This window comes from Pleuronectes platessa, chromosome 16, assembly GCF_947347685.1.
Source record: "Pleuronectes platessa chromosome 16, fPlePla1.1, whole genome shotgun sequence".
Classification (NCBI taxonomy): domain Eukaryota; kingdom Metazoa; phylum Chordata; class Actinopteri; order Pleuronectiformes; family Pleuronectidae; genus Pleuronectes; species Pleuronectes platessa.
The window spans coordinates 16,033,689-16,046,450 of record NC_070641.1 but is presented as its reverse complement, the minus strand read 5'-3'; the positions used below and the strand labels follow the sequence as shown (position 1 = coordinate 16,046,450).

Genomic DNA, 12,762 nt, shown 5'->3' with positions numbered 1-12,762 from the left:
TTCCCATGTTAATTTCACTGCGGCAGTTTTACCCCAAGATTTATCTTTTGCTTCTACTCACCAAATCACAGTAGCATCATCGTCACATTAATATGTAATCATCATAAGTAGTGCTGTTGTTTGTATAAAGGTAAGAAACAGGAATATAGTTATTTTATGAGCAGAGTGTAAACTGTGTGAATATGGTGAAGCTATCAATGTATTCTACTGTGGAGCTTTAAATCTGTGTCTACACTCTCATCACAACTATTCTTTCTTTGCATGATGTCACTTCTATCCCTAATTGTTACATATCCCATGTGTATGGTCCTAAATATACTCCACCGTTATCATATCAGTCTAGGACTCTTTTTACTTTAGAAACAGCCCAGCTCACATCGCTGTGATATATTAAAAATGAGGAATGACCGAGCCTCACTGGAAACCAAACCATTCAAGGTATTTCTGACGTGTGAGGGTGTGAACACACGTCAGCGGGAGACAGCAGGAGATGCCACACACTGTCCACAGCGAAGGTTTTAACCGTCACAGAGGAGTCGGTCGATCTTAATTTAGCAATGAGCTGCAGAACTGGGGAGGGGGCTTTAAAATCCTGTCCGCCAATCAGGAATAGACACTTGTGCATCAACTGTGCAGCTTCAGTGACAGCCAACCACAACTTCAGCTGGTTATGTCATCAATAGTGATATAATAACGTACAAGCGAGAATCAACACTTGATCGGAAAACAGAAAAAAAATCCACACCTCGAAACCAATGTGTATAAAACAAAGTACAAACTTTATTATTCTGTCTTTACAAAGGCACAAGCCTATTTATCCCCAAAACATTTTCTCTTAAAAAAAAAACAACAACAACAAAAGCGTCTTGATGACCATATGCATTGACAGGTCTAACAACAACAAAAATAAAAAAAAAAGGTACAGAGAAGGAGAGGAGGGAGCTGCAAAATGTGAAGGGAGACAAACGATATCGACAACAGGAAAACAGAGACGGCATAACAGATCGCAAAAGAACAAAGATAAAGAGTTGAGGGGAAAACGGGACGAGATGTCTCAGGACCGGACATGGAGGGGAAGGGAGGGAGGGGGGGGGATACACAGCTGTGCGGTTTTTTATTCTTTACCTCAAGAGCTTCAGCTGAGGAGATGCCTCTTTTTACAACACAAAGAGGCCGACTCCAGTATAGTACAGTAAGTGCTTTGTAATCATGACGCCATTTAATGATCCCACGGCCCACAACGCTCATCCGATAATCTGATATGTCCACGTAACATTTCCTAAGACACAGAGAAAAGAGTGCAAAAACACAGATGGAGATAAAAACTATTCTGTGATTCAGCCGAAGACGATCAATTGTAGATAACTGTTAAAAAGAAAAAGAGAGAAAAGAAAAGGGGCTCTACAAAATGCAGAGCATGCAAACCATATTTTTCAACATCCAGGAATCCCCTGGATACAATAAGTACTGGGAAGATGTCCCATGATTCAATCTGACAGACGCCTCGCTCATTTCAGAGGAGCTGACGTCAACATTTGCTTAAAGGGCAGTTCCATGATATAGGTCACGATAGAGAGGGCTGTGATCACTTGAACGCATCATCTGTCAAGCGATTCAATGCTTCCTCTATGCACTGATGCAGGAGATTCAGATAGTGAGTTTGTCACTAAAAAGCAGTGATGTGTCAAAAGCCCTCAGTGTGACTAATCTCTACATATACCAGGTTTAACATTTGAAAATTAACCGGTTGGGGGGGAAAAAAACAAGTTTAGTTTTATGGAATGTCAACATTTCTTTGTGGAAATTCTTTTTTCCACACATCTGACAATGATAGTGCACACAAAGGGGCCAAAACAGCTTCAGATCTACACACGAGTACTACCAGCAGTCAGTATTCACATCAAGTTTGAATACTTAACCGAAAGAATTATCAGGAGCACTTGACTGTAATTAGTACACCAGCGACCTGTCTATTATTGAGGCAGAAATATTAAAAAAAAACATACATAAGCGAAATAGACAAAATAACTTGGAATATATATATATATATATATATATATATAGAAGCTAACGCGCACTGGGAGTCAAACATGCCCGTTTGAAAAGGCAAAGAGACAACCAGAGGGATTCCAGCGGCCACCGAGCGACGCAGATCAAGTGTTCCCACCTCAGGGTTGTGATAAGGCTGGACTCACACAGTGCCTCGCTGCACTGTGCACCTGCTGTTAGTAAGGCAAGCTGTTGCCTCTCAGCTACGTCTCAATGTCGACCTTTCCATTCCAGGCAAAACAACACGTTTTAAAAGAAAAATAAGAACTAAGCTGAAACATGTGAATAGTGCAGTACACTAGATCAAGCAAAAGAACAAATGATCTGTTAAAAGGAAATGCATAGAGCATGTGTGGTCCAACCAGTCGACTCCACAGCACATTCAAACTGTTTCACTGGGCTTTTTCCTCGTGTTTGTAGCACACTCCGCTTTTGATAGATACATCTGGAACAAGAAGCTACACTGGTAGGGGCTGAAGAAAAGCAGCCCTTATGATTTAGGAAACACGTGATTGTATGTCAGTCGTATGTGTCAGTGTTGTGCACACAAACATGTGTGGCTTAATTTCAAGGCAGAAGTGAGTGGCGCTGTTGCAGACTGCCAGAGTCTGGGGAACCAGCGACGCTTCTGCTGATTCAAAGACGCTTACAAAAAAGGGACACACACACTCACACCAGTGGAAATCACTACAGAGTGTCCACAGATTAGCTTATTTAACAAGCCAGGTGCTCTTCTACTCAACAAGGGAACGTGTCAAGAAATGTCAAAGCACTTTCTTTCTTTTTTTTTTTTTTTTATCAGGCCATGAGTAAAAAGGAAAACAAGCCAAATACATATGTGGGGTTTACTAGGAGCCCAGCCCAGTAAAAAAAAAAAAGGTAACAGACAAACAAAAAGAACGAATAGAGCTGTGAACCATAAGTGCACTCTCTCCTCCCGAGCTTATTTCATTTCCTGTGAGCACCACATCACCCTCGAAGACAGCTTTTTTAATTCCTGCCAACATGGAGCCTTTATCTTTTTTTTGTGTTTTTCCAGTACAATCGCTTTCACGTGCTGGTTGTTGGAGCCTCAGAGAAACAAAACATGAAAAAAGTAGACTTCACACGAGTAACGTGACCCTAATGTTTCATCTAGAAGCCCCGGGAACATGTGAAGGTGAGACTGTCTTGTGAGTTCAGTGTCTCTTCGTGCTCAGATGGGTCGGGATGAGACAGATGATTAAAAGGACGTCCGTCTTTACAACAATGCTCTGGTGTCACGCGGCTTCAGCACCAAATAAAGGACGACAGCCCCGGTGGTTAATGGAGCCGGTTCACAGACATACGAAGTTCTCATATCCCGTGTGTCAGAGCATTTACGGATCAGTCAGTGAAATAGTTGCTATCGTAACTTTTCTACAGATTAATGAATGAGATATGAGTGAGATAGCAGGGGCCTAGAGATAAGCAGAGAGCAGATGCAGAAGAGGCTGCATGTACGAGTGTCTAAGTGTAAACCTATTTGGGCTGCCTATCACGGTACAACATGTTAAGAGTGCGTAGTAAAAGGAGGAAAGAAAAATAAAAAAAAGACGAGTGCACCAATCTGTCTACCAGCCCTATTAATGTCCACTGAACAAGAGAGCTGTGGGTCTGAAGCCTCCCATGGCCCTGGTCTGCTTGGGCCTTTTCTGTTCTTGCTTGTACGGCGTGACGGAAAGCGGGTGATGAACTCAGGGCAGCGAGCAGTCGTCCGGGCCGTCACTGTTCGAGGCCGTGTCGGAGCCCGCCGCGTCGGAGAGCCCGCGACCTGAAGTGACGATGACCGCCCTCCGCTGCTCCTCCTCGCCGACAGCACCCTTCCCCTGGGTGCCCTCGATGTGCTGGATTGCCTGGAGAGAGGCGGAGGGAGACGAGAGATTTCAGTGACAACAGCACCCTCTAGTGTTCAGAGCTACAAAAACCATTCCACTAAGAAATCCTTCTGACCTCCTTCCATTTTGGTCTTACTTGAACAATGGTGTCCAGGTTGTGTCGAGATGTGGACACTGTGTTGATGACTGATGCAGGGCCCATGGTTACCACGGTGACATGATGGGACTGGGGAGTTTGGACTGGTGCTGGGACGATGACCGTGGCATGGTGTGTGGGAGCAGGAGGGGTCGCCGGCGCCAACATCTGGAGGAAAGAATCAATTATTATACCTTAGTCTTCGGAAGATAGGCCTTTTAATTGATCTGCATACATGAGCAAATAGTTGATACTAGTGATTCACCCAAATGTTGTCTGGGCCTAAAACACCAGATAAAAGAAACTGGTCGTACTTTGATGTACAGCGAACAGAAGATGGCAGTCTCTTATTTTTGAAGGCGACATGATGCTTTTGCTTCACTGAATCCCTTCGTAAAATTTAGAGCAGATTGCTTAATTTTCATGAACTTGTCATGATAATAGTGCCTGAGATATATTTGAATGAAATTTTATAGTATTCCCAGTAATTTGTTGTAAGTGAGGCAACTTCCGTAAGATTTTACCGATATTGATTTGAGGTCATATCTCTCAGCTTCGCTTGGGGAGTTACAAAGTGTCACATGACTAGTCCAGTGCGTATCAGCCTACAAATCGTCTTTCACCATCAGCGCCTGGCTGCCACCAGCTGTGGGGGGGCAGCCTGTGCATGCAGAAAAAGGATACTGTGGCTGTCGGGGACACGAGACAGGATGAAAGATGTGCAAGCTGCTCATTTAAAGACGCTGTAAATGTGTCTGAGCTGTTGACAGCTTGTGTGAGTGTGTCAGTATGAAATCTATGATATCCTTTTATATGTCCATAAAATATTATGGCTACTCACACACAGGAGAGGGAGTTAAGTTTGGTTGCAGCCGCTTGAAGATTTAAGAATAATGAACCCTCAACAAAATCAAATAAACTAAATATCGAAATATGCTGGGGAAAATTTTCTAAATTTGGGAAAATGTAAAAAGGAAAGTGACATCAGAAGATAACATAATTCTAAATATTGGGTGAGGAAATGAACCTACAATTAAAAATCTAATTTATATGAGATAGAGTTATCTAAACTAAACTAAAATTATTTTATTAAACTATGTCAAATCGGTTCAAATTTGTTATAACATTTTAGCAGAACCGGATCCTTATTATATCATAAATAATCTAAAGGAATCTCTTTAGGCATGGATCAGGTGCACTGGACTCTGCGAAGTCTCCCAATAGAAACGTATCAGCAGAGGGAGAATTCTCAAAAGGTTTCCGCTGTTTAGGTACGAGTCAGAATCATATGAGAAGGTTTCCAACCTGTGGGCTGTGGGCTGGAGTGAGGTCCCTCTCCAGATGCTTGTGCCGATGAACGAGGCTCTGTGTCTGGGCCTGCTGCTCCTGGACCTGCTGGGCGATCGCTTTAAGTGTCTCTGGGTACATCTGTTCATCCAGGGAACGCATCTGACAAACAGGGAGTGAGATAAAAGGTTTACTTGCATGTCCCAAAACAATATCCAGCTTTGTCTGGATTCACAGTAGTTGCAGTTCTTTATTATGTTACAAGTCATCCCTCACCTGATCTTCCAGCAACATCCGGACTGACCGCTCTTTCTCCAGCTGCTGCCGCAGCTCGATCATTTCCCTCCTCAAGTCCTCGGTCTTCTCCTCCTCCAGGATGTCTGGCGAGCCGATCCCTTCATCCTTCTCCTCTGCACGCCTCCTCTTTGGGGAAGAACCACTTAACTCCTGGGGAGAGCGATGAGAGCAATCGTTGTGGGATGAGTACAAAAAGGCTGCTGTGCAAGGAGACAGAAAAGCCTGGAAACAGCTTTTCTAAACAATTCAAGGTTTGGCACGGCGATGCTTTACTTGAATGATTCGCTTGAGTTGACTGTTCTGCTGCAATAGCCGCGTCTTCTCCTGCTCCAAAGCGAAAATGTAGTCTGTGGTCTGTTGCAGGATGGCAGCCTGGCAGGAAAGAGAAGAGGACTTATGTTACAGGCCTGTGATGGAAGTGAGGTGAGAACCGAAATGCAACATCTAACTCATCATCCCATTCAGGTCTGCCTTTGTGACTCACCTTGCTGAGCTTCTCTCCGTCGCTGTGTGGGATGAGTGTTTTAAGTGACTGGAAGCCAGAGTTGATGCTCTGCATACGCCGACGCTCGTTGCTGTTGGCGATCTCTCTGCGGATTCGCCGCTCTTGGTCCCGGGCTGTTTCTGGAGTCAGAGGAATGTTGGCCAGACTGGGGAAGAAGGGAGAATGACGAGGGGCCATTAGACGTAAAGCGCATACATCCACCAAAACCCAACAGTACCCTTAAATTCAATGACTAGATTTCACACGCTCATAGATATCAGCTCCCCAAATATGCCGGAATCCTTGAACTACTACCTGGAACAAGGATGAAAATATTGTGGGGGGGGGGAATCATTCCTGGCTCTGCACCAGAATGTAATGGGTTCCTCCCTGATCCAAACCGCACCATTCCACTAAGGTTTGCGGAAATCTGTTCCGTTGTTTTTATGTTATATTGTTCCGAAACAAACCAACAAACAGACAGACAGGGGTGAAAACATAACGTACTTCTCTAATCTAAAGATAAAAACAATTAACCACTTAGTAAGAAGGTTCAGTGTGTTATTGTTGTGGTCGATTGTGTATCTTACTTTTTTTTTTGTATCAACCAAAATGTCCTCACTTGGTCTCTTTCACTGCTAATACATGCGTTTGAAAGTTGCTGCTTTCCAAAGCCGAGTAGACGGATATAAACATTAGTAGCGAAGTTGGCAAACAAATTCTAAGCACCGGCCTGCATGTCAACCTAATCCTCCCCGACTGGAGAATGCACCGTCTGCAAGGCTGCTGTCATCGGACATCTTAGCGTTTTCTGCCTTCCAGTTTGAAGTACTTTACAGTATACCCAAGAAATAATCCCCACCCACAAAAAAACCAATTGATGTCACAGTGAGGTAGACATGATAGCCTCTTGTTGGGGAAAACATCTCAAAAAGCTACATTTGCTGCACATTTGGTCAGTGAGGAATATGTATCGTCTATGCTTTGAATGATACAGAAAAACATCACAAACATCTGGTATTTACAGCACGTTTGTTGACCAATAACTCCTCCTCTGTGTGTGTGCATCATCACGCGTGCATCCTGCAAAGGTAACCGCAGAAGGGCATTTGAGAAACTGTTCTTTCACGCCTGACACAAGGGCCCATGTTGGCCTCCTTCAACACTTCTAATGGGTCCTTGAACATGAAGACTTGGAACTTCACTGATTATGTGGCATGACGTTTTAAAGGGTATTAAAATGTAAAATTATAGCGTATATATACTTGGGGGATTGACCAAATTGCAAATCAGAATTTTTCACAATATACTTTTTATGTACCACATGTGCTATAAAGGCATCAGGTGGCTTTGCTGTGACCGTTAATTAGAACAGCAAGTCGATAGTTAATATTACCAGCTTCAAACTGTGAGGAAAAGCCACTATTTACTAAACACTGAGCGGAAATTCAAGACGAGCTTCCTTTGACATCCTTTGTATCAAGCTCAGTATCTCTGGGACCCTCTCCGGCCAGAGCTCTTATCTGTACTGACTCAGCTGCCACAGTACAAACACTGGGAACAATTGTGCAGACACAGATGAGAGGGAAGTGTGTGTGTGTGTGTGTGTGTGTGTGTGTGTGTGTGTGTGTGTGTGTGTGTGTGTGTGTGTGTCTGGACACACACGGTCAGACAAATACACACCGACGCTGCAGAGGCACATTCAGCAAACCCATCCACTGCCAAAACATCCAAACATGACCAACTGGGCCCAGACTCACCATATCACACAAACACAAACCAGTACAGAGGAACAGCCTGGGTCCCAGTGAGCGGTGGGCTAAAGCTTTATACAACAGTGGAACAACGAGCAATCAGAACAGAGCTGAACTTATTGGTGAATTGATTTATCCAGAAACTTAATCCAAGTAGATTTTCAAGCCAAAATGGAAAATATTTAATGGGAGCCAATCATCTCCACTCTGGGAAACAGCTTCCTCTTGCCTTGAATTATTGTATATTTAATAATAATCTTGGGTAAGCTTCACCATTATGTGACATTTTATGCTTTGAATTATGAATCAGCATATTAAGCAATAGTAAAGTTATTTAGTTATTGGAATGTAAGTATAATGCAATATACCTTATCATATTCTTACAAATTCCAGATGAATCATGGCACATTCAGGGTATCAGGGGGAAAACAGAAGCAATATTATAATGCAACTTCTGTTCCAATTAGCTTTCTTTCAAGTTTAACAAAGATTTAAAGTAAATGATTATGTTATCATTTATTCATGGAGATGGAAGTATAATGAAATTGATACTAAGTGATCAAATATTAATAGAAAAACAAATTTACGTTTTTTATTATTAAGACACATTCAGATTCATTTTATGGGATGTGGTGCATTCAGGACATTAGGAAAGAAAATTGTTAAAATTTAACAAAGATTTGAAGTCATGGCTTATTGTATCATAAAGTTATGACATAGGAAACTAAAACTGCAAAATTTAAATTTTCGCTGAGGTCAATGCTTATGTCGTAAAGCAAGGATTACAAAAAAATAAACAAATAACATAAAAAGAGGGGAGGGACTACATTTCCCAGACTGCCAGCGTCACTACCAGCAGCAGCAGATCCCTCCGCCTCCCTCTCCAAACAGGGCTGCGGACGTATACACGAGGCCTTCAGCGACATACACACCCCCTTATTAATAACACCGCCATTAATTATCCTTCCTCTACACCAAAGCTAAAATGTCCCTTCACCGGAAACACGGGGGTGGATTTGTTTTTAAAAGCCCCACAAAACGATCTCCCTCCGTCGGCCATCACAGCGCCCGAGCCCGCCGCCGCGCTCCGGAGCAGCCAGACTCTCCTCCGTGTCCTCCGCCATTACAACAATGCGGCAGGCAGCATGGCAGCGTTGCGGGGCGAGAAGACGCAGTGGAGGCGCGATCCAGACGCACAGAAACACCAGTAAAACCAGCGCCGCGTCGAGTAATGGGACGATGTTTAGGTACAATGTGGTTTCCACGTTAGCAGCGACCGAAAATAAAGTGTGGTGCACGGCGAACCCACGCCAGCCAGACGACCTCCCCCCCATCGAGCCCCAAGCATGGCCGCACTACCCACAATAACTTCGGATCGCTCGGAGCCAAACCGCGCAGCCCCCCCGCCACGTTGCGGGTCCGAAATAGACCCGTTCACACCGTGTGACACCCGCTCGTGTTACATGTGCCTTTCCTCCGCGGCCCACGGCACCCGTGGGGGACACTCGGGGGGGATACATCGAGGACAAACGGAGCGGGGATGCACCGCGGAGGGGCAGCGTGGTGCGCACGGAACCACGTGGTTTGTGTTTGCTAGCCACAAAATGCATCGATTTCGCGGCCGATCGTGCGAAATAACCCCACGGAGGGGATGTGGGGATCCGAGCAGGAGCCCGCACATGGTCCGCCTCGGTTCGACCCCGGAGGTCGGGTGATAAACAGCGCCCGCAGCTCATCCCGCGAGTGGGTCGTGTACACAATAACAGATCGCATCAAGCGTGTTGCCTCAGCAGCGTCTCTTAAGTGCGTGTACTCCGAGCAGATGACTGTGATGATAATAAACACAAATACACACGGCACGCGGCGTGGGCACGTACGCACCTGCAGAGACCCCCGATCACTTCTTTCTCCGTTTTCCTGAAATGTTGCAGGGAGGGCACCTTCTGAGCTGGTACCATGAAATACTCCATGCTCGCCTCTAGCCAGTTTGGTCCCCCCCTCTCCTCACGCGAAAAAAGAAAAACAGCAAACAGTCTCTGTACAATAAATGATGGGGGAGACGGGGCGGAACGAATCCCGGGATCCGATGCGGGTTAAATCCTCCGAGCAGATGTGGAGCCCTCGTCTGTGTATTGTAGTAGTTCGATGCTGCTGAGAGTTGTAATGTTACTCGACTTCCAGCTGATGGGGTTCCCTCGTTGTGTGTGGTGCGCTACCTCTCTCTCTCGCTACCTCTCTCTCTCCCTGTCTCTCTCTCCCTCCCTCCCCTCTGCTTTCTCCCTCTGCATGGCCGTGTGTGTGTGTGTGTGTGCAGCTGATCGGGTGGCTTTCAAGGCGGGAAACAGCTGGTAGGAGTCACACACACACGCACGCGCACACTCACACACACTGCACTACCAAAAGCCTCCTTCCGCAGAGACGGGGGACTGCATGTAAACAAAGGACTATTTTGCGCCGACGACAGAGCGCACATGTTCGGCTTTAACGTGAACAACAGCAAAACACGAACAGTGTATTCATCAATAAAATACACTAAAACTGTCACATTAAATAAACACACTTATTATCACGCTGTAAAAAAAAAAAAAAAAGTGTTTTAATTATAAAGCAATGCTGCGCATAATCGGGATAATTGCAATAAGGATGACATCATATGAGGTTTGAAAATCATTCATAAAAACAACTTCCTTCCGCTGTTATTAAAATGAGCATTACATCTTTCGATGTTGTGTCGAATAAAGGGGCGGATCCTCCAACAGCTGCGATAAGCGAACAAGAGGGATCAGCTGACGAGTTGGCAGAGCTGCACAGCAACAGCGCACCAGGGAGGGCTTTTAAGGACACACACACACACACACACACACACACACGCACACACACATACACACACACGCACTCAGCTCACCATTTTGGGTGTAACAGAGCCAGGAGGATGAGATGTTGTGGACAGAATTGCAATTGGTTTCATCTCGAAGTGCTCATCGGTTGTTCGGCCATTGGAGCAGCTACAAGCTGTCAAGCATTTCACCCGATCACATCTCTGCCTGGCCCTCAGCTGTTCACAGCGAAATCACCTTCTTCAGTTGAAACCACGTCAGACGTGTTATTGAAATGTAATGAACGATATTATTCAAGTCGCAAATATAATTCTCAGTACAATGTCAATGCTTCAATCCATTAAGTGGACATACTCTCACACTGTACAGTATATTCCCTCTTTATGTTCAATTTAAAATTTAATTCCATCCACATTTTTCTATATTTTTAAATCCCTTACACCTAAGTATTGCATGTTACTCATTATTTACTGATGTTTCTTATACTCTTGCTGCTGTATTACAGCAAATCTCCCCATTGTGGGACTAACAAAGGACTTATTATCTTATCTTATCTTATGTATGAGAATGAACACAGACACCGACTTAGTCCGTGGAATTACAAAGGAAGATTAAATGTACATTTTTGACACAGAATAAGAATCTGCTGCATATCTGTTGATAATGCCAGTTAAAATTGGCACTCATATTTTTATTCTATTCAGATTTGTGTGGTGCCAAATCATAACATGTACGATACATATATGATACAATACATTGTGAGATGATTCAAAAGTCATTTTAAATGGTCAGGTTGAGATCTTAAAACATATCGAGGAACCCAACAGTTCCCACCACAAACAAGCCTTTAGAAACTTTGAACAGAGAAACCTCCCTCTTAAGAAACTTCTGGTTGAACCAGACTCATCGTTTGTTGACATCTGCCTCGACAGGTTCGTTGTTTAACTGTTTAACTGTTAATTGCATGGACATACATCTTAAGGTCTTATTATTGTAGCCTAGACAATACCACAGGTTTTTTGTCCAACTAAAACAGCTGAGGTCAATATGAATACTGAAGTCCTCACTGTCAGTGCTCATCATAATAAAAGGTGTAAGGAGCATTCAATTCATCCATGAACCTGCAAAAGAGAAATTCAATAAATAAAATGCAATCCTTAGCTGTCGATATGTTTTTTAATTATAATCATGAACCCAAACTCGGTTAACAGCTTTAGATGTTCTGCATTGTTGTAGATGAATCTATCTCACATGCTGTAAAGTTGTTAAAACAATCATACTACAACATGAAGGCATCTGTGTTAATAAGCCCAATAACAGGCTTATAATTAAGTATTTCTACATGTGTTGCTTGTATTAAAGTAAAACGTCTCAAAACTTCTCTGACCCTTTACGGCCTTTAGGAGGGCTACGGCTGCAGTTTAGCTGCTTGAGAATATATGCACACGTTATAGGAAATAGTGCAAATCAGAATCAGAAATACTTCATTGATCCAAGGGAGAAATTGTGTGAGTGAATTGATTTTATTCAGATTATCTCACTATAATTCTGACATTTTTGATTTGTTGTTTTGTTTATTTTGTCTTTACCACATGTAGCGGCAAGTGTCCTTCTAAATGAGTTAATTTATGGACGTGTATATAAACATTGGTGTTACAATAAAACCAGTGGTTGGCTGAACATTTAATGATCTACAACTTGATGATAATAATTTCATTTGAATAGAACAAAAAGCTATTACAAAGTTCACTAAGAAGACAAATAAAAACAAGAAAAAAAACATCAGAGACAACATGAAAAGAATACAATTGAAAAAAAAGTAGGCGATGAAGACATCTAAAATCAAGGACAGTGAATAAAATACTACATATTTTAAAATTTAAAAGGATAACAGAAACACTCAAGTTAACGAAACATGATAATATCTAAAAACGATCATGATGATGATTAGAAATCAGACAGTGAAGTTCCAAGTCTGAGTTCCTCAGGTAAACTACTCCATAAAGGTTTGAGGCCCTGACATCAGAGGCAGGTGTTGTATTCTCACCGACAACCTGTTGAG

At 43.3% G+C, this 12,762-nt stretch overlaps 1 protein-coding gene across 1 annotated transcript; it reads right to left on the bottom strand.

Annotated features, from left to right (window-relative positions):
- Positions 1-758: 758 nt before the first annotated feature.
- On the bottom strand, positions 759-10,203 carry tfap4 (transcription factor AP-4 (activating enhancer binding protein 4)). The gene is made up of 7 exons (XM_053443547.1): positions 9,745-10,203; positions 6,110-6,275; positions 5,899-5,997; positions 5,605-5,775; positions 5,347-5,490; positions 4,042-4,209; positions 759-3,923 (listed from the first exon to the last, which is right to left on the bottom strand). The coding sequence occupies exons 1-7, from the start codon at positions 9,831-9,833 to the stop codon at positions 3,765-3,767; spliced, it is 996 nt and encodes a 331-aa protein (XP_053299522.1). The 5' UTR covers positions 9,834-10,203; the 3' UTR covers positions 759-3,764.
- Between the last annotated feature and the right edge of the window lie 2,559 nt (positions 10,204-12,762).

Excerpts from the sequence above, each read along its gene's own strand:
- tfap4 (XM_053443547.1), bottom strand. The coding sequence starts at position 9,833 with ATGGAGTATTTCATGGTACCAGCTCAGAAGGTGCCCTCCCTGCAACAT. Across the intron at positions 5,776-5,898 it reads AACTCAAGCGAATCATTCAA|GAGTTAAGTGGTTCTTCCCC; the intron begins GTAAAGCATCGC and ends CGCTCTCCCCAG. Across the intron at positions 3,924-4,041 it reads ACCTGGACACCATTGTTCAA|GCAATCCAGCACATCGAGGG; the intron begins GTAAGACCAAAA and ends GCCTCTCTCCAG.